This window comes from Microcaecilia unicolor, chromosome 3, assembly GCF_901765095.1.
Source record: "Microcaecilia unicolor chromosome 3, aMicUni1.1, whole genome shotgun sequence".
In the NCBI taxonomy this organism is placed as follows: Eukaryota; Metazoa; Chordata; class Amphibia; order Gymnophiona; family Siphonopidae; genus Microcaecilia; species Microcaecilia unicolor.
In genome coordinates this window covers 309439399-309461054 of record NC_044033.1, presented here as the reverse complement: position 1 = coordinate 309461054, position 21656 = coordinate 309439399, and the positions used below count along the sequence as shown (strand labels likewise).

Genomic DNA, 21656 nt, shown 5'->3' with positions numbered 1-21656 from the left:
ATTTTGCAGTAATTGCAGCTTATTAATTAGATTAACTACAGCCAATCTGCTGGTATTATTACTATTTCCTGCCTGCCCTGAGTCATGCTAAGCTGTTGCATTCCTATGTTCTAGTGAACAATTACTAGACAGCTCAGGTTATAGCAATAAAAATATTCTTGTAATTGAAGCATGTGATAGAATCATATTTTCTTATAGATTCTAATATGGCAGCTTCATCGATAATTATACCCTAGTGCTGATAATGAAACCCAATGGAATGAAAGTGAAGAAAAATGAAGAACAAAAAAAGGAATGAAATAGAACGGGCAAAAGAGTGTTAATGAAGGAGAGAGAGAGAGAACCAAGAAAAGAGAAGGGAAATTGAGAGACTGAGAGGGAAAGTTGACCTAATTCTACCCCTAAACTGCCCTGGCATTATGAGAGTTACCCTCATAAACTGAACTCTGAAAATTTGCTAGGGTTGAATGCATAACAATATACTCAAATTTCACTATGGGGTCCTTTTACTAAGCTGCGTAAGCATCTACGCGTGCCCAATGTGAGCCAAAATGGAGTTACCGCGTGGCTCTTGCGGTAATTTCATTTTTGGTGCATGTCCGATATGCGTGTCCAAAAAATACTTTTTATTTTCAGACACATGTATTGGACTTGCACATAGGTCATTACCGCCTGGTTACCGCGTGAGACTTTACCGCTAGGTCAATGGCTGGTGGCAAGGTCTCAGACCCAAAATGGACGCAGCAATTTTCATTTTGCCACACGTCCATTTTCGGCAAAAACTTTAAAAAGGCATGTTTTGTAGGTGCTTTAAAAATATTTCTGCGCGTGCCTAAAACACTACCGCAGGACATTTTTCAGCACACCTTAGTAAATGGACCCCTCTACTCCTAAATTTTAGGAGCAGAAAAAATGGGTGGCAACGGGGGCAGATCTGAGCAGGGAAAAAGTTAGAAGCTTAGCACTAATTTTCACCACTAGGCTTAGAAATCTAGGCAAATGAATGGCCAGCTTAAATTTATTAGCATAGGTATTGATATTCAGCTGGCAGTGGTGAGCATTTTTTAGCTGCCATCAACATTATTCCTAGATATTTAGTTAGACTATGTCCGTGTACAGCATTGAATATCCAGGTTTATTTGACTGGCTATCTGTTATGCAGTTAAGTGTGATATTCAGCATTTAACCACATAAGTGACTCCACGTAATGATAGGACTGACTTGTATGTGGCCTGATTTAACTGCTAAACCTAGGTGGTTAAGTGCTGAATATTGGCAGTTAACTGCATAAGTACTGACTCCTCCCCTGGACCACCCACAAAATAGCCAGCTTTGACTTTAGTGGTCTGTGGTGATATTCAGTGGCACTAATCGCTTAAGTGCTACTAAATATCAGTGGATAGCCCCATTTCTGGCCAGTTATATCACTTTGAATATTGCCCCTATAACTTTTAAACTGCTAAATTAAGATGAATTTTTGGCTGAAAATTTGTTTCTAAGTTTGGTTGAAAATAAGCATAAATTTAAGAGCTCAGCCTTTTTTGAAAATCAGATCCACAACATTTTGAAAAAAATTTACTTTAATATCACCAAGATTTTCCTGAGAAGAGGGGAAAAAAGTGGTTCCAAATGCTTACACTTAAAAAAAAAATGTTTCCACTGTCTCTCTGTTTTTATTGACTAGACACTTGCCAGCTTACTCAGGACTTCAATGATTCACGCATTTGTGGTGGCTACAAAGTTGTGTAATGTTCCCTATGGCCAGGTACAGTGACCAATGTAGACACTGTCGGCCACAATAAAAAATATTCAATGGCACTTATCCACTTGGTAGTGCCACTGAATTTCCTTACAAACCTCCTCGGTACTATCTGCATAATACCAGGGCAGGAATGGACCTAGGGCAGAGTTGCCTCTTATCAGGTTAGTAGTGATATTAACCCCCCTGTTTACTAAGCTATACTAGCAGCTGACATGCACTAATGTTGACACAGGCCATTCACTTTGAATGGGATAACTATCCAGACAAAGTTAGGACTGCAAAAAGGTTATCCTAATTTTATCAGATTAGCTATCTGGATAGGGGACTCAATATTGCCGGTATCCGTATAGTACCACCGGTCACCACTGTAACTGATATTCAGTGCCAGCTACTAACCAGATACTAACACTGAGTATTATTTGAGAGCCACAAATGTCATTTGTCATTTGGAGAAGACATCAACAAAGTTTAAACTGATAGTTTCCAACTCGGTAAACTTCAGTAGGAAGATTCACTCTCAAAGGTGCAGTAACACTGTTGGGGATGCCTGAGCAAGGGAGAAGAATCCCTTGTTTAATTGTTTGATCAGGTACAAGCAAAAAAACAAAAAATGTATGATTCTGAAATTCCCACGTTGTTCATCATTCTTCCAAGTTTTTGAAATCAGCATGAAACTGCCAAATCAAAATAAATAAATAATCATCCATTCTTCTGAAGATCCCAAGCACTTATCTTATTGTAATCCCATGGGACACCTACAGAGAGAATATACAAGGAAGAGGGCTGGAGAGAGAACTTGAAATGCAGGGAATAAGGGAACACCCTAGTAATGTACTAAACATTTGGATTTTTCCATGAGTGAGTTATAAGTCCCTCAATATATCTGGATTCTCCCAACTTTTAAATTTGCTGTATAAAGTTTTTGTGCAAAAGAAATGTTAATAACATGGAGTGGTGGTTAGAACTCAGCTCACTGTATTGTAGTGGTGATGAAATCTGCTTTCTCTGCAGTAGTTTAGAGAGCAAATGGGTGGAGGAGGTGTGCACCATAATTGCAGACTCATTGGTTGTTGGGAATTCCTGGCAGTTCTTCAAAAGGAATGCTACTTCCTGGTAATCTTATTATCCATGCTATGAAGCCACAACCTTAGAAAGAAGGCAGCCAGAAATGGCAGGTCACCAACAAGTTGGTGTCCTACCTTCAGAGAACAGGGAAGGGCAGTTAGGGGTTGAGCTATCTAGCTACCATCTAGTCCCAGAAGGTGCATGCTAGAAGGATGATGCTTTGCTCAAAACAGTAGTGGGAGAACTGGTTTCCAGTGACACTAAAGAGAAATTAAGGTTGGCAGAAAGGTTATAGGCAGAAGAGCCCTAGCCTCTTTAGCTGTTCCTCAGAGGGAAGTCATCCCGTCTCCTTTATCATTTAGTAACAGTAACATAATAAATGTCGGCAGACAAAGATCTGCATGGTCCATCCAGTCTGCCTAACTCGGTGGCCAGCGTTGAGTCTGGAACTCTGCCCAGGTTCCACTTCTTGATTAAACACTGATATACTTAATCTCTGACTCTCCCTGCCTGTAGAAGTCTGTCCAGCACTGATCCTGCTTCCCAACTACTGGAGTTGCTGTCAAAGTCCACTCCAGCCTTGATCCTGATCTGTTTTTGCCATTTATAGGACCCAGACCTTAGAAGTCTACCTGGCATTGGTCTTACATTCTAACCTCTGAAGCTGCTGTGAAAGCTCATTCTAGTTATGAGGTCATTTTGCTTGAATTGGATTCCATCTTTTTTCTGTGTTGTGTTCCTCCGTGATTATCTCATGCATTCTTAAATTCTATCACGGTTCTTGTCTCCACAACTTCCCACGGGAGGGCATTCCAGGCATCTACTACCCTTTCTGTGAAAACATATATCCTGACATTGCTCTTAAGTGTCCCACCCTGCAACCTCAACTCATGACCTTTAGTTCTACGACTTCCCCATCTCTGAAAAAGATTATCTTACATCTTAATATCTTTTAAGAATTTAAATATCTGTATCATATCCTCCCTACCCCTCCTTTCCTCTAGGGTATACATATTGAGGGCTTCCAGTTTCTTCTCATACATCTTTTGGCACAAGCCTCATATTATTTTTGTCTCCTTCTTCTGAACCGCTTCAAGTTTTTTTTATGTCCGTAGTGAGCTACAGCCTCCAAAACTGAACACAATACTCCAAATGGGGCCTCACCAATGACTTATACAAAAGCATTAGCACCTCCTTTCTTCTACTGGATAGGCCTCTCTCTGTGTAGCCTAGAATCCTTCTGACTACACCACCTGCTTGTCACATGGTTTCACTCCAACACTATCAGCCCAAGGTCCTTCTCCCTGTCTGTGTTTATCAGCCTCTATCCAATACAACTCTTTTGGGTTTCTAAACCCCATGTGCATCACTCTACACTTCTTTGCATTAAATTTTAACTGTCAAACATTAGACCATTCTTCTAAACTTTTTATATCACTTCTCATGTTGTCCACTTCCTCCATTTTCATATCTCTATATTCTTTTTTCTTTTAATCTCGGAATGATGAGATATGTTATTGTTAAGTTCAATAAACATGAAATAAATTTAAAAAAACAGACCTATTTGTTTAGTATGTCTGCGTTTTCCTCATAACTCTCCACATATTATTTCTTCAGCTTTCCACTTCTAGTCTTCCTTCTTTCCCTAATATACCTCTCTTTATGTCTCTAGTCATGTTTTCTTCTGCCTGCACTTTTGCCAGACGTATTTCTCTCTTTACTTCTTTGAGTTTTATGCTGTATAGAAAGTCTTTTCTCTATTCTTCTATGTTTTTCTGTACTTCATAAATGCCAATTTTTTGCCTTTATTTCCTTGTTTGATGAAACATATAGGCTTCCTTTATCATCTTTTCTTTGCTTTCGTTATATAAAAGATCCATAGCCATTTTTATTGCTCCTTTCAGCTTGGACAACTGACTTTCCATTTCTCTAATATCCTCCCATCCTGCTACCTCTTTCCTCATGTACTTCCTCATTTTAACAAACTCAGCATGTTTGAAATCCAGGACTTTGAGTTTTGCATGTCTACATTCTCCTTTAGCTCCTATATTGAACCATATGGTATAATGATCACTACTGCCAAGGAGCATGAGATCTAGAGTTGTCTCTTCTCTGGTGGGTTCTGTTACCATTTGCCTGAGGAGAGCACTTTGAAAGGCATCCACTATCTCTCTACTTCTTTTTGATTCTCCAGATGTATCACTCCAATCTAAATCCGGCATGTTGAAATCTCCCAGCAACAGTACTTCACCTTTCATTCCCAGCTTATAGATATCTATAACTAGATCTTTGTCCAGATTTTCGGTTTGGGTTTGAGGTCTGTAGATGACACCTGTTTGAACAGAGGTTTTATCTTCTCTTGGTAAAACAATACATCTCTCTTTCTCCTTTCCCCACTTGATCTACATTTCAGCTGCTTTTATGTAGTTTAAAGTCCTCTTCAGTAGTTAAGCTAGTCTGCTACTGAAAGCATCTTCCATTTTCTGAAGGTTGTTCTTTTAGCTCTAATATCCTTCTTCATTTCTCTTTTTAACCATGCCAGCTGTCATTTGACCTTCCTCAGTTGTCTTGCAAGTGAAAATCTTCTAGCCTCTTTTCTATGAAATCTAGTGCCTGTTCATTCTGTTTTCTTGTGTGTAATCCTATTTTTGCCCCTCCCCCATATTCTTGCGGTATGAAGCAGTTTATCTTATTCTTTCAGACCTTAAAAATGTGGTTTTGTATCTGTGAGGGATGCAGTCTAGTGTGGCTTCCTTGGCAAAATTACTCAAAAATAGAAAATATTACTAATCAAGATCTCTCTGAAATGCAGTTACATATCCTCTTTTCACAAATAACAGAAAAATTAACTAATTACTTCCTTACTTGCGCCTCCAACCAATGATAATCAGGTCTCTCAAATCCACCTCCGATTGGTAAGTCAGGTTTATAAGGTCAGTTGTGAAGGTGAGGTGGATGGGAGTTAGGGTAGCAGAGAGGGAAGGAATGGAACTAACACCTCAGAAGTGCTATGACTTCAGTGTTGTTTGCCTTCCCCCTCTGAAGTTTGCTTTCGAAACCTAGAATGACAGCAAGGATAGTCGAGTGTATGGATCCAATCTACAGTGAATACCCAGCGGACAGAATCTGGACAAGCTTCGCCCCCCTCACTGTTGAAACTGTCACCCAAGCGATTAAAAGGTTCTCCAAGACTCACTGCAAATTGGATAGCTGCCCCAGTTACCTACTAAAATCCGCTCCCCACCGCTTCATAGCAGACCTCGCATCCCACTTAAACTACATGCTCCAACATGGTCTGTTCCCTAAGCATAACGGCAACATCCTACTCACCCCAATACCAAAAGATACCAAGAATAAAACAACTGATATCACCAATTACCGCCCAGTAGCATCTATCCCACTAGCAGTCAAACTGATGGAAAGCTTGGTAACCAAGCAAATTACCAACTACATAAACAAATTCTCAATATTACTCGAATCACAATCAGGATTTCATTCCTCCCACAGCACTGAAACAGTACTAATCACTCTATTAGCCAAATTCAAACATGAATTTGCAACAGGCAAAAACGTACTTCTCCTACAATTCGACATGTCTAGTATGTTCGACATGGTAAATCACAAAATACTACTAAATATCCTAGAATACTTCGGAATGGGTGGTAGTGTACTTAACTGGATCAAGGGCTTCCTAACTACTAGACCATATTAAGTGAAGTCAAATTCGAACATATCTTCACCATGGAAAGCAGCCTGAGGAGTACCTCAAGGATCACCACTATCACCGATCCTTTTCAATCTAATGATGATCCCACTAGCCAAGGTCCTATCCAACCAAGGCCTTAACCCATTCATTTATGCAGATGATGTCACATTATACATCCCTTACAAAGATGATCTAACGGAAATCACCAATGAAATCAAACTCAGCTTGAACATCATGAACTCATGGGCGAATGCATTTCAACTCAAACGTAACACAGAAAAAACTCATCCTCATCCTCTCATCCCAATACAACACGAACAAACCCACCAATATAAACACCCAGACTACACCCTACCTATCTCAGACAATCTGAAAATTCTCGGAGTTACAATCAACTGAAACCTCATGCTAGAGAGTCAAGTGAAATTAACAACAAAGAAAATGCTCCACTCAATGTGGAAACTCAAACGAGTGAAACCTTTTTTCCCGAGAGAAATATTTCGCAAATTGGTACAATCTATGGTACTAAGTCATCTAGACTATTGCAACGGAATTTACGCAGGATGCAAAGAACAAATCATAAAGAAACTCCAAACTGCTCAAAACACAGCAGCCAGGCTTATATTCAGAAGAACGAGATTCGAAAGCGCCAAACCCCTACGGGAAAAACTGCATTGGCTTCCAATCAAAAAACGTATTGCATTCAAAATCTGTACCTGGTTCATAAAATTATATACGCTGAAGCCCCGAGTTACATGACAGACCTTATAGACCTACCAACCAGAAACACAACATTAAGGTACTATCGTAAGCCACATTGAGCCTGCAAATAGGTGGGAAAATGTGGGATACAAATGTAACAAATAAATAAATAAAAATAAATAATTTCCTGGAACTGTATGCTCCTTACTTGGTGCAACTACATGAAGAGCCTGCCCCAAGGCAGAATTCCAATTCTCAACTTGATCTTTTTTAGATTATAGTAATGTTGTTTATGCAGTCTGTCAAAAAGGTCTTCTGAGGAAGATTCAGACTATCCCAAATACAGCTGCACAATTAATTTTATCTGTTCATAAGTATGATAGTGTATCTTCTTTGTTGTGGGACCTCCACTGGTTACCCGTGGAGATTCAAATTCAATTTAAGGTTTGCATCATAGTTCATAAGATTGTTTATGGACTATCCCCAGAATACTTGCTTGATTGGGTTCAAATGACCAATAGAGATACAGACCTTTGAGATAACTTTCTACTTCACTATCCCAGTCCTTCCAAATTGAAATATAAGACCATTCATTCTGCTAGTCTCATGTATCAGGCCCCTTTGTCATAGAATTTTCTTCCTCTACAATTGAAAAAAATTCAGAGCCTGGTTTTAGGAAAGTGCTAAAAGCTTTTCTCTTTAAGAAGTTCTATGATTAGAATGTGTTAACTTTCTTTAAATTAACATGTATTTAATGACTGGCTGTTGATTTGCAGGGTCTGCCTGCTTGCTTTTTGCTATGATCCGCTCTGAACTCTATGGGTAGATGGGGAATATAAGAAATGAAGCAGAGTAAAGTAAACTCCAAATCTATAAGCCTAGATTGATGTTCATTTGCCAAGGCTTTCAAATTTGGGGCTTCTTTTCCTAAGCCACACTAGCAATTCCCACGCAGCAAATGAGAGGAAGCCCGTAGGAATTGAATGGGCTTCATCAGATTTGCCACACAAGGAATCACTAGTATGGCTTAGAGGCCCTTAGAGACTGCAATTTTCATGGAAATTGTTTTACCAGATCTAGGTCAGTTCCCACCTGGATAATTCCCACTGGACAGTTCCCCGCTACCAATTCCCATCTGGACAATTCCCACTGAACCAATTCCCACCATACCAGGGAGGACAATTCCCACCAGGGAGGACAATCCCCACCCATAACCCAAAAAATACAAAGCACACTAAGACAAGTAATATCCCTCCCTTTTCTCTTCTAGATCATTTGGGGGGGCAGTACTCCCTTACACACCCCCAACATTATCTTTTACACGTCCCTTTCCCCTTCCAGACATGCAGTTTGTATATAGGGGAACAATGCCCCTCACACACACACCCAAACTAGGTTTCAACCTCATTCATGTTTAATCCAGGATCTAAATGTCATAAATAAGTATATAAATAAATAGATAAATACAAACTGCAGTTCATGTGGGGGAGCAATTCAGCCCCTCAAAATGACACACTGATTACAATTTATAACAAATTACTACCCTACCTATGAAAAGTCACTCCGTTATTATATATCCTCTGTATATATTTGTATGCTGCTCTAGCCTCCTTGTTCCAGACACCGTAAGAAAAAAAAAAAGCCCTGCCAGGACTTATGGGAACCAATAAAAGAAGCTATGGTCAATAAAATAAAAAGGCTAGGGAGGGTGGGAAATGAACGGTGGGGGGGGGGGGGGGGGGGGGGGGGAGTCCTAGATGGGAATTGCCTCGGGGGGAATTGATGGGTGGGAACTGTCTGGGTGGGAACTCGCCTGATACCGTTTTACCACTGTGTTTGGTAATATATCAGTAGACATCATAACATCAATGGAGACAAGCAAATGATCAGTCCAAGGGATAGGCACAAGAACAATTACATTGAGGTCAATATATAAAGCCAGTTATTCAGGTAACTAGCACTCACCAGGTCCAGTCAGCAATATTCAGTGACATTTTCCGGATAATGCTGACAAATAGCATGCCTGATCGCCTCAGCACTATCCAAGTAATGCAGGGGAGGAATGCTGGATGTGATCAGGGTACCACCGATATTCACTGCCACAAGTTAGGACAGGAAAAACAGCTGGCTGAACTGGTGTAGATTTGCATAATCGAACTGAATATTGGTGATACAGGATTTTTTTGTACCTGAATATTCAGTGCTACTATCCAGGTACGGTTTGACACTGAATATTCAGGTACAAAAAAATCCTGTAGCAGCTGGCATTTTTAAAAAACGCTGACCGCCACAGATTAAATATTACCCTGATTATTTTAAATAAGATCTAGCATAGAAAATAAGTCTAAATCAAGACAATGGCTTTGTATTTGGCAGAACTGGTAGAAACTAAGTTTAAGTTGAGTCGCTAAACATAGAAAACTCTGTTCTGAAGGAGTCCTTGCAGAATCCACCTGCAGATTAAAATCTTCACGTACTAACAAAGAACTCTTCATTAGATTTTCTTCAGAAAGTATTGAAAATAGCAAAAGTTGATGACGATGCACAATACACCAGATAGAAATTGATACATACTCTAAAAACTGAACAGTCAATGTTTCCAAAACAAAAAAGCAGGCAATTGTTACATAAGTATTGCCATACTGGGAAAGACCAAAGGTCCATCAAGCCCAGTATCCTGTTTCCAACAGTGGCCAATCCAGATCACAAATACCTGGCAAGATCCCAAAAAAGTACAAAACATTTTATAATGCTTATCCCAGAAATAGTGGATTTTCCCCAAGTCCATTTAATAACGGTCTACGGACTTTTCCTTTAGGAAGCCGTCCAAACCTTTTTTAAACTCCGGTAAGCTAACCGCCTTTACCACATTCTCTGGCAATGAATTCCAGAGTTTAACTACATGTTGAGTGTAGAAAAATTTTCTCTGATTCGTTTTCAATTTACTACATTGTAGCTTCATCGCATGCCCCCTAGTCCTAGTATTTTTGGAAAGCGTGAACAGACACTTCACATCTACCTGTTCAACTCCACTCATTATTTTATAGACCTCTATCATATCTCCCCTCAGCCGCCTTTTCTCCAAGCTGAAGAGCCCTAGCCGCTTTAACATTTCCTCATAGGGAAGTCGTCCCATCCCCTTTATCATTTTCGTCGCCCTTCTCTGCACCTTTTTTGAGATACGGCGACCAGAATTGAACACAATATTCAAGGTGCGGTCGCACCATGGAGCGATACAAAGGTATTATAGCATCCTCATTTTTGTTTTCCATTCCTTTCCTAATAATACCTAACATTCTATTTGCTTTCTTAGCTGCAGCAGCACACTGAGCAGAAGGTTTCAACGTATCATCAACAACGACACCTAGATCCCTTTCTTGGTCTGTGACTCCTAACGTGGAACCTTGCATGACGTAGCTATAATTCGGGTTCCTCTTTCCCACATGCATCACTTTGCACTTGCTCACATTAAATGTCATCTGCCATTTGGATGACCAGTCTCCCAGTCTCGTAAGGTCCTCTTGTAATTTTTCACAATCCTCCCATGATTTAACCACTTTGAATAACTTTGTGTCATCAGCAAATTTAATTACCTCACTAGTTACTCCCATCTCTAGGTCATTTATAAATATGTTAAAAAGCAGCGGTCCCAGCACAGAGTCCTGGGGAACCCCACTAACTACCCTTCTCCATTGAGAATACTGACCATTTAACCCTACTCTCTGTTTTCTATCTTTTAACCAGTTTTTAATCCACAATAGAACACTACCTCCTATCCCATGACTCTCCAATTTCCTCTGGAGTCTTTCATGAGGTACTTTATCTATCTATTGTGAGATCAGTATTTAAAAGAGTTACGCACGTAGAATTCACTTCTTTCCACATAAGTATGCCACTATTTGGGATTCTGTCAGGAACTTGTGACCTGAATTGGCCACTGCTGGAAGCAGGATACTGAGCTAGATGAACCATTGGTCTGACCCAGTATGGCTATTCTTATGTTCTTATGTACCCTCCTTTCCCGTGGACAAAGCAAATTTCTTACACAAGAAAAACAACAACCTTAAATTAAAAAAGAATAGGGCTAGAGGTGTGACAAGGGTAGGCTAACACGTTTAGTAGGATATTAACCTATTGAATATTATCGGGCTAAATGTGCGAAGAGAAATCAGCCAACACAAAAGCCAGACCTAAAGTTATCTGGATAAATGGATCATGACATTCAGCGCTTACAGAAAGGGCTTTTATACAATTGCACAGAGGTATACATATGTAAAAAGTATACCTATTTTTATGTTCTCTGCATGCATTCCTGGGGTGGGGGAGTAGTTTCAGCGGAGCGGGGTCAGAATTGTAGCTTAAGTTTATAATTTATAAAAATACACCTGTACGTGTAGAGAGAGTTTACACACATTTACAGCAATGTAGATTAGATGCACACTTACCTGGTAAATTGGCTGACTGATTCAGTGATTACTGATCAGCCCACACCTAAATAAAAGTACGTAGGGATTAAGACACTGCATACTTTTAGCTATGTAAAAAGTAGGTTGAGTCAGCAGCATGTTTAGATTGAGGAAAATAAAGCCTTCGTATTCCATTTTCAAATCTACACACAGGTGCAAATATCTGTGGGTGCTTTTTTGTGGGGTAATTTTCAGAGACAATGTAAAAGATTTTGAGGGTAAAGAGGTGTTTTTTTTATTGTGGATAATTATTGTATGTTTGTTGTTTGCACTGTAATTTACATTAAGTTTCTTAATGGAAAGAGGTGTGTAATCAAATGACTGACAATATAAATAAATAAATACATACATACACGCATAAATAAATAAATGTAAGCTACTGCATTCCCCTTGCACAAGTTTGGGAGGTCCTTATCATGAAAGGTTAGGATTGTATAATATTTTTACAACCATTTGAATGAGAGTTATGTAAGCTATAAATATCTTTTATTAAACCTTTGACCATGTTTATTATTATTAGGTTCCTATAAGATGTTAGTATTTTGATTTTTTCATTTTGCTATTATTATAGTAGACTTTTGTTTATTGCTTTACTTCTATATATTGTTCAGTGTTAAATTTGTTGTCCTTCATTTTATTATTTTAGCAATCAGCTCAGGTGTAGCAGAACATCTTTTTTAGGTGGAGGAGCCAATCTTCAGCTCCATCCCAAACTATATTTTTGATCCTGTTTCATGGTAGTCCTATTATTAGGTTTCAAATTTGCAGTTTTTCAAGTTTTCCTCTTTCATTGTATTTGTGTTTATGCTTGTTCATTTTACTATTGTTATGCTGTCGACAAAATTGTAAGTTTGATATTAAACTGTACCTACTGTACACTACCTTGGGTGAATCTCTTCATAAAGGTGGTTAATAAATCCCAATAAAGAAATACATAATTGTTGATATTGTATTGGGCTAAATATTGGTGGGACAGTGGATCCAGCGGTTCACCCCATTCTCCAGAGATATTACCATGCCTCCTCCCTCACACCCTCAGGCCATTTGTTCTTTCCTTAGGATTTCAAATGTTTTCTTCTCCTGCAGGTTGTGAGGATTCGTGCAAGAACCGCTGTGGACAGAAGTTTAACTCGGCTTCTCTGTGCCAGTGTAATGACCACTGTGAGAGGTTTCAGGACTGCTGCAAAGATTACCACCTATGTCGCTGTGAGTACACCTCTCATGGGCTTTTTCCACCCTACTTCAGATCGTTATACCTAATGTTAGTGTCAGTATTCTCTATGGTAATATAGTGTATTTGCTAAAAGAACAACAATAAGAAAACATCTTTCGGCTGAACCAGACCGTCATTATAGAATCTGCTCCCTTTCTCAACATACAGGAGGGGGTCAGTTCCTATTGATATGGACAAAATTAGCACATATGTTCCAAGTCCCCCAGGGCCAGTGCTAGAACACAGGATACTTGCCCTCCCCACCTGCACAGCTACAGGGGGCTCCTAGCTGAAGGAAATATAGCCTGTTGGTGGACTTTATGGCCCCCTCCCAAGTTTCTGCCTGGGGTCCCAGCATATTTGACATCATCCCTGAAGTCTCCCACCTGAGAATTGTAAACCTCTGAGAGATGTGAAGGTTTTGGGCCAGGAAAGAATTACCAGCTAGCTGTTTTATTTAAGGGAAGCCAGTGACTGGGAAAACTTTTAGACTGGCAGTATAATTGCCAGTAATCTGTTGACATAAGAACATAAGAATAGCCATACTGGGTCAGACAATGGTTCATCTAGCTCAGTAACCTGTTTCCTACAGTGGCCAATCCAGATCACAAAAGTATTTGGCAAAAACCCAAATAGTAGCAACATTCCATGCTAGCAATCCCAGGGCAAGCAGTGTCTTCCCCATGTCCATCTCAAATTGGACTATGGACTTTTCCTCCAGGAACTTGTCCAAACCTTTTTAAAGCCAGATACACTAACCGCTATTACCACATCTTCCGGGAACATCTGAATCTCTAATAATAGACATACTCTCCTCCTTTCTGCCCCTCTATATGGTTTCATTCCTTAGACCCCTTGGATCCACATTTTCTCTCACTATATCCTGCCTCCATTCTCTCTCCCTCCTCTCTTGCATAGACCTTCACACCCCTCTTCACTCCACCCCTCCCTTTGCCGATCTCTTCAAGGCACAGAAGCTCCAGGGGATGATTTTGAATGTAATAGCAGGTTGTGAGTGTAAGCATTAAATCAGTGCACACTCACAGACCTCTTCATTTTGTGTGGGAGACAGGACCTGTGAGCATGTGCTTGTGCGGTCCATACATACGCTTCCAGGCTGCTGCTAAAGTAGCCCTTCCAATGTCTTCCAGACCAAGAGAGGTAGGAAGGGTAGTTTGAGGAAGGAGGGAGAAATCTATGCAAGGAGGTTGGGGGAGGGGAAAAGGGTGAATCTGATTCTGCGGACTGTCCTTCCATGTTAAATTGAATAGCGCTGCGTAACCCTAGTAGCGCTTTAGAAATGTTAAGTAGTAGTAGTAGTATTTACCTTAGGGTGTTCTAGTCCTTATCATTTAGCAGGAGCTTGTCTTTATTATAAAACCAGAGTCTAGTCCAAGCTGTTATAGAGGAGAAACTCAATCCTGGCTGTTCTGTAGCATGAACTGAGTCCCAGCACTTAGGGAAGGTGTTAGATGGGGTACAACCAGGGCAATTGTCCTTTCCATGTCACAGAGGACTCCAAACCTGCCCTAAGCTGAAGAAATCACAGCTTTCCAGTAGGCTTTTAAAAATTTAGGCCCTGGGCCCCTACGTCTCTAATACTAGCCCTGCCGGTACTCCTGTCTCTTTCAGTGTTCTCCAGACCCTGCTTCCCCACCTACATCTTTGCACTCTGGTCTGTCCATCCTCTTCATTGACACTTTCATAAGTCAAAAGCACAACTACTCTCAGGACATTGAATAATCTGTACTCCTGTCCATGGTAAGGCTTTTTTTTCTTTCTTATTTTACTGCAGATGCCAGTGATGAAACTTTAGAATCCTCACCAAAGCCACCCTCAGGATCCTCAGGTAACTGCTGAATAACTTCACAATCTTTAACTTTTTGCAAATGGCAGAGATATAGAAACATAGAATATGACCATAAATCTCTTTGGACTATTCTTCCTTCCTGCCACAACACTACTGCTGATTCTACCTGATCCCTGGCATTAGTCCTTACTTCCCTGCAGAAAAAAAAATATTGTCTGTGCTTATCCTGTGTGCTGAGCTTGGTTACTGTTTTTCCCTCCGCCACTCAGGCTAAAGGCTTTCTCTGCATGCACCATCTGCATGCTCCTCTGGGACACTACCTAGTTGTCTGCACTCTTTCTCACCTCTCATGTGCAGCCCCAGGTTTCCCAGAGAAGTGAGAGTGAGATCCTAACACTGCGTGTGGCCAGAGCCCTGACCTTTCCCTACCACCCCTCTTCCCTGTGGTGCATGCTTCAATATAGACTGAAATTACATGCACAGGAAAGAAGCAGGTCAGTTTGAGGACCTTGAGAGCCACATCTCTGATTGCTTTCAGGCTGCTACTGCTGATGCCTCATCGAAGAAAGGAATGGCTAATACTGTGGTTATCTACTATTGCTAAAGGTCTTGCACACTAAGGTGGTAATTCTATAAACTGACATCTGAGTCTAGGTGCTCAAACGCCTTGCACTTAGCGCCAATTCTATAACAGCATCCTGGTGCCATGATTCTGCTACAAAGTACCAGTGCAAGTTGACATCAATGTGCCCATGTTTAGGTGTGCTCTCTTACATGTACACCCATGGCCCACCCACATGTATGCTGCCGGCGCTATGGCACTTGAGTGCTGCCTTATAGAATATTACCTAGGGCCGATATTCAGACCACGGGAGCCAAACCGGCTATCTCCTGTGGTCAGTGGTGAGGCTGAATATTCAATGCTAGTCTGTTTCCAGTGACTGGCATTGAATATCCGGTTTTAATTTTGGCTGGTGTAAACTTAACCGGTCAAGCCAATATTCAGCGTTGGACAGTTAAGTTTAAACTGGCCAAAGATAGGCCTGCTATTTTGGTGATCCAATTTGGTCACTCAACTTAAGCTGGTGATGTGCTGAATATTAGTGGATAGCCAATTATATCATGCGATATAACCGGTTAGCCTCTAGGCGCTGACTGGGAATACGGGAGATAATCAGCTAACTCCTGCTGAATATTTGTGGATAACTGGTTAAGCACCGTTTAATCGGCCAAGAGCCGTTCTTGGCCGGTTAAATAGTGTTGAATATTGGGGGGCTAGTGTACATAGATGCCTACCTGTCAATTAATGGCGACTTTGATGCAAATATGTGGTGACTACCTCTAGGCACCAGTTTTACAGAATTGCCTTTTGATCATTTCAAGTTGCCTTAGTCTTCTCTTCAAAATCAAATTCTGACTTTCAAGGTTACTTTTGCTTTGCTGTAGTCCTTCTCTTTTTAAAAATTTTAATCTTTATTGAATTTCACCAAATACATTAAAGAACAACTTGAAATAAGAACAGTAAAGTGGACAGAAGAAATAATATAATACACACAAGTAATAAATCCTTAATAATAGAAAAAATACATTGCCACTCACTACTCAACTCCAAAACATAGCAGTCCTTTTATTGTCTTTTTCAAATGTTTCCTTAGAAGAACACAGGTATTGGAACAGGTCTCCACATCAGAACCTTCAATGAATTTGTCTTGAACTTCTCTGATGGAAGGAATTTGTTCAGGTCTCACAGGTTCAAGATCAGCCTCAAACCTCTTGAGTTTCTGGAAATTAAGAAATAAGTAGAAGTTAGTTCTTGTTAGTTTCCAGCTCTGACCATTTTGTCCTGTGGAAATGGTGTGCATGTGCTCTATGAAGGTAATTTTATAAGAGGCGGCCTAGTTTGGGTTTTAAGCCCATTTTATAAAGAAATGTGTGTCTTTATAAAGTACCAGTACAAAACCTACGAGAACTGCACCTACAAAGTGGCATGGGCCAGACTTATTTGAAATGATGTAGCCTCCTTATTTGGAACTCTATTTTAGGTACAAGATCTAATGTTTTGGTAGATTTTCTAGTTGAACTGTTAGAGTGCTCTCTAGAAAACTTACCCACCTTCATGGCTGACTCTGTTGCAAATGAGTGCTATGGCAATTCTACCATATTTAGCCTTAGATTTAGTTGTGCTTTATAACTGAGATCCAACTTCCTGGATACCAGGATTTAAGATATAGAGTTCTTCCGTATTTTTTGTTTTGTTTGAGGTGGCCTGTGTACTGGGACCACAGCAATATCCTTAGGAGTATTAGGGCCCTGTTTACTAAGCCGCACTGTAGGTGCGCTAGCATTGTTAGTGCGCGCTAATGCTAGAAACACCCATAGGAATATATTGGTGTCTCTAGCGTTAGCACACATATAATTTTAGCGTGTGCTAAAAACGCTAGTGTGCTTTAGTAAACAGGGTCCCCAATGCAGTATGAGACCAAATATGTCTCTTTTAGGCTCCTTCTCTTCTTAGATGGGAATGGGAATGTCATGAATTTCAGATACATGAGTTTCTCCAGTGGTAAAGTACTCCTGAGCAATGAAGGTAGAGAATCCAAAGGAAGATGTGTCAACTCTACTTTGACTGACCATTCTGGAAAGACTCCTCATGAATTATTTATTTATTTATTTATTAGGATTTATTAATCTCCTTTTTGAAGGAATTCACTCAAGGCAGTGTACAGCAAGAATAAGTTAAACATAAGCAATAGACAAATACAGCAGTAAAAATATTCAAACAACAATACAAAGTATGGCGTGGAGGGGCATAATTGAATGAAAACGTCTATCTCCATGGGCGTTTATCTCCGAGAACGGGTCCGTGAAGGGGCGGACCGAACCGTATTTTCGAAAAAAATAAACGTCCATGTTTTATTCGACAATTTGTGAGCTGGGCGTTTTTGTTTTTCAGCGATAATGGAAAATGAAAGCGCCCAGCTCAAAAACGAATAAATCCAAGGCATTTGTTCGTGGGAGGGGCCAGGAGTCGTAGTGCACTGGTTCCCCTCACATGCCAGGACACCAACCGGGCACCCTAGGGGGCACTTTTACAAAAACAAAAAAAAAAAGGTAAAAGAGCTCCCAGGTGCATAGCACCCTTCCCTTGTGTGTTGAGCCCCCCAAATCCCCCTCAAAACCCACTGCCCACAAGTCTACACCATTACTATAGCCCTAAGGGGTGAAGGGGGGCACCTACATGTGGGTACAGTGGGTTTGGGGGGGTTGGACGACTAAGCATTAAGCAGCACAATTGTAACAGGTAGGGGGGGATGGGCCTGGGTCCACCTGCCTGAAGTCCACTGCACCCCCTAACAACTGCTCCAGGGACCTGCATACTGCTTCCAGGGAGGTGGGTATGACATTTGAGGGTGAAAATAAAAAGTTGTGAAACATAATTTTTTGTGGTGGGAGGGGGTTAGTGACCACTGGGGGAGTCAGGGGAGGTCATCCCCGATTCCCTCTGGTGGTAATCTGGTCATTTAGGGCACTTTTTGGGCCTTATTCGTGAAAAAACAGGGTCCAGGAAAAGTGCCCTAAATTCTAGCTACAAACGCATACTTTTTTCCATTATCGGCGAAAGGCGCCCATCTCTCCTCGGCCGATAACCACACCCCAGTTCCACCTTTGCCACACCTCCGACACGCCCCCATCAACTTTGTACGCTTCCGTGATGGAGTGCAGTTGAAAACGTCCAAAATCGACTTTCCATTATACCGATTTATTCGTTTTTGTGAGATAAACGTCTATCTCCCGATTTGGGTTGAAATCTAGGCGTTTTTCTCTTTCAATTATAAGGTGGATAGTATGCTACATTACAGTGTCAACACAAAACATAATAAAACTTTTTCATAGACAGACTGAGTATAAGCAAAGATGGAACATGTAGATAGATAAGATAGCGTAACAGGAGTAAGAAAATAAGGGGATTAATTTATAGAAAGTTACAAATGAGGTCAGAAAGGTGCTTGAACATTGTCTTAGCTAGGGTAGGGGTGGGGAAAACATGTCCTGCTATAGTATATGCAGCCAGAGTCATTTATGTCTTCCATTAAAGGCCTGGTTGAAGAGCCAAGCTTTCACCTGCTTCCTGAAATATAAATAGTCTTGTGTTAAGTGAAGCCTTTCAGGGAGTACATTCCAGAGTGAGAGGGTTAATCTGGAGAAGGCTTGCTTGCGGGTATCACATCGTGTGATGTCTTTTGGAGAGGGTGTGGTTAGGGATACTCCTTGGGAGGACCTTAGTGAGCTTGGAGGTTTGTAGAGGGTGATCCTGTTCTTCAAGTACTCTGGGCCATTTCCTTTAAGGGCCTTGAAGGTCAAACAGAGTTTTAAATTTGGACCTGTATTGTACTGGTAGCCAGTAAAGTATTTGCAAAAATGATGTGATGTGGTCATGTCATTTACAGCCTACTACTAGTCTAGCTGCAGCATTCTGAATCAACTGGAGCTGGTGCAGACCCTTTGTAGTCAGACCAGCGTAGAGTGCATTACAGTAATCCAGTCTTGATGTTATCATAGCATGCACAACTGAGACAAGGCTTGCCTTCTCAATGTAAGGAGACAAGCAGCATAGTTGTTGCAAATGATAGAAGCTGCATTTGAAGGTTGCTTGGATTTGGGGGATGAGTAAGTATTGAATCGAACTGTATTCCAAGGTTCCTGACTTGTGATTTGAGGGGAAATTCATATTTCCCAAAAGAGATTTTGATGTATGGCATGTTCCCACTTGGGTTAGGGACCCATAGAAGCTCGGTTTTACTGAGGTTCAGGCAAAGTTTGTTGTTTTTAGCCCATTCTTGAATAGATGTTAGACAGGTAGTCAGTTTATTCAGGGCTGTGGGTAAATCAGGTTCAATGGGTATGAGTAGCTGCACATCATCCACACAGATGTAGAACTTAGTGTCCATTGACTGAATCAGCTTGGTTAGTGGCTTGAGGTAGATATTGAACAGAATAGATGACAGTATCGATCCTTGTGGTACCCCATAGGTCAGTGCCCATGGTGGTGATGAGGTACTGCTGAACGCTATGGACTGTTGCCTGCCTGATAGATAGGATCTGAACCAGGCAAGTACTGTTCCACTGAGACCTGTTTTTGCCATTCATGCTGGCATAACATTATGATCCACAGTGTCAAAAGCTGCTGAGAAATCTAACAGTACTAACACCAAGGCAAATCCCATATCTCGGTTTCTGTAAAGATCATCTAGTAGGGATACAAGATCTGTTTCTAGTCCATAAGCGGGTCTAAATTCAGATTGACATGGATCTAGCCAGTTTCTTTCTTCTAGTCAGTCACTGAGTTGATCACAGACAGTTTGTTCTATAAGTTTTCCTAAAAACGGGATGTTAGATACTGGTCAGTAACTATCAAGTTTGTCCTGGTCAAGGTTGTTCTTTTTTAGCAAAGGATGCACCGCTGCTCTTTTTTATGCTGTTGCTAGTTGCCCATTAGAAAGAGAGGCGTTCACAATTTTTGTGGTGCCTTCTATGAGGCCCCTGCTTACCTGCTGCACCATCTTTGATGGGCAGAGGTCGAGGGAGCAGGTAGTTGTTCGAAGATCTCTTAGGATTTTGTGAATGCTCAGATATTTGCAAGGCTATTGATGAGGAATGGTCTTTATCACCACTCATGGAGAAAAAAATGAATTGCAGGATAGGGTTGGCTCTCATTATTGGATCAATCATTTCTAGATGCTTCTTTTGCAATGGAGTAATTCCTAAATGGAAAGTAGATGGAGCTGGAATAACTTAAGAAGGGGCTTCCTGAGGGCTGCAAGGGAAATCATCAACACTTGTGACCATACTTCCTTCATAGAGGACAATATTGGCATGTTTTTGAATAAGTTCTTAACAGGCTTCTGAAAACATCTGTTAACAATTACATTGTCATAAAGCAGTGACTGTGGGTCACCTGAGATGGTTTCCAGGGAGGCCGCAACCGCACAGAAAATCTAGCACACGCTTAGAAAAATCTGCTAGATTTCTCAGAGCTTTGAGAGAGTATATCCCTGGAAATGCCGTCGACCAGTATGGCCAGTTCATCCTGCTTGCTAATATAGAACTGACACACAGGGAAGTAAAGAGGCTTATTCACTGAAGTGTTCTAGAAATGTGCTTTTAAGTATATAATTGCAGAATGTTTAATTCACTATTAATTAAAGGCTTTACATTCTTAAGTCTATAATGTGCTGAAGTATTGCAATTATGTGCATTAAAAACATGCATTTAAATTGTGCTTCAGCACAAAAAAGCTTTAATTACTCTGCTAGTAGTGTAGTTAAAGTTTTGCATTAATGATCACATTAATGTAGATGCATGTGTTTTCTCTCCAATCTGTGAATGGAACAGGACCCCTACTGATACTTATATCAAAAAATAATTTCTCTCACCTGCAACTGCTATACGGCTCTGCCTTACCTGGGCTCCAAGCCCACCCTCGTTCATGTTACCACAACCCCATTTAAGAGTAATTCTATAAAGGAGTGCCTATATTTAGGCAACTAAAGGGTACTTATGTGGAAGCTATTCTATAAAGAACAGTAGGTATCTAGTGTGACCAGGAACATATGCACCTAGGTGTGAGCACTTACTCCAGCTCTGTGCCTAGTGAGTGTAAGCCATGCCCATACTTCACCCATGTGAACAGCCACCTGCAAAGATATGCCCCAAATTACAGAATAGCATGTGGCTGGATTTCTGGCTTTTCTAGGAATATGTGTACATTTACACACATGTATACCCATATTCTAGACCAGTGGATCCCAAACCCATCCTCTGGGAACACCATCCAATTAACTTTTTAGGATACCCACAATGAATATTCATGAGTTAGATTTGCATACACTGCCTTCATTATAGGCAAATCTAACTCATGAATATTCATTGTT

At 40.7% G+C, this 21656-nt stretch overlaps 1 protein-coding gene across 1 annotated transcript in view; it reads left to right on the top strand.

Moving 5' to 3' along the window:
- ENDOU (endonuclease, poly(U) specific) overlaps window positions 1–21656 on the top strand; it is a 79267-nt gene that overhangs the window by 17629 nt on the left and 39982 nt on the right. Inside the window, exons 2-3 of the mRNA XM_030198305.1 lie at window positions 12788–12907; window positions 14710–14763. Of these exons, the coding sequence (XP_030054165.1) occupies window positions 12788–12907; window positions 14710–14763 (174 nt within the window). The remainder of the gene's footprint in view (window positions 1–12787; window positions 12908–14709; window positions 14764–21656) is intronic.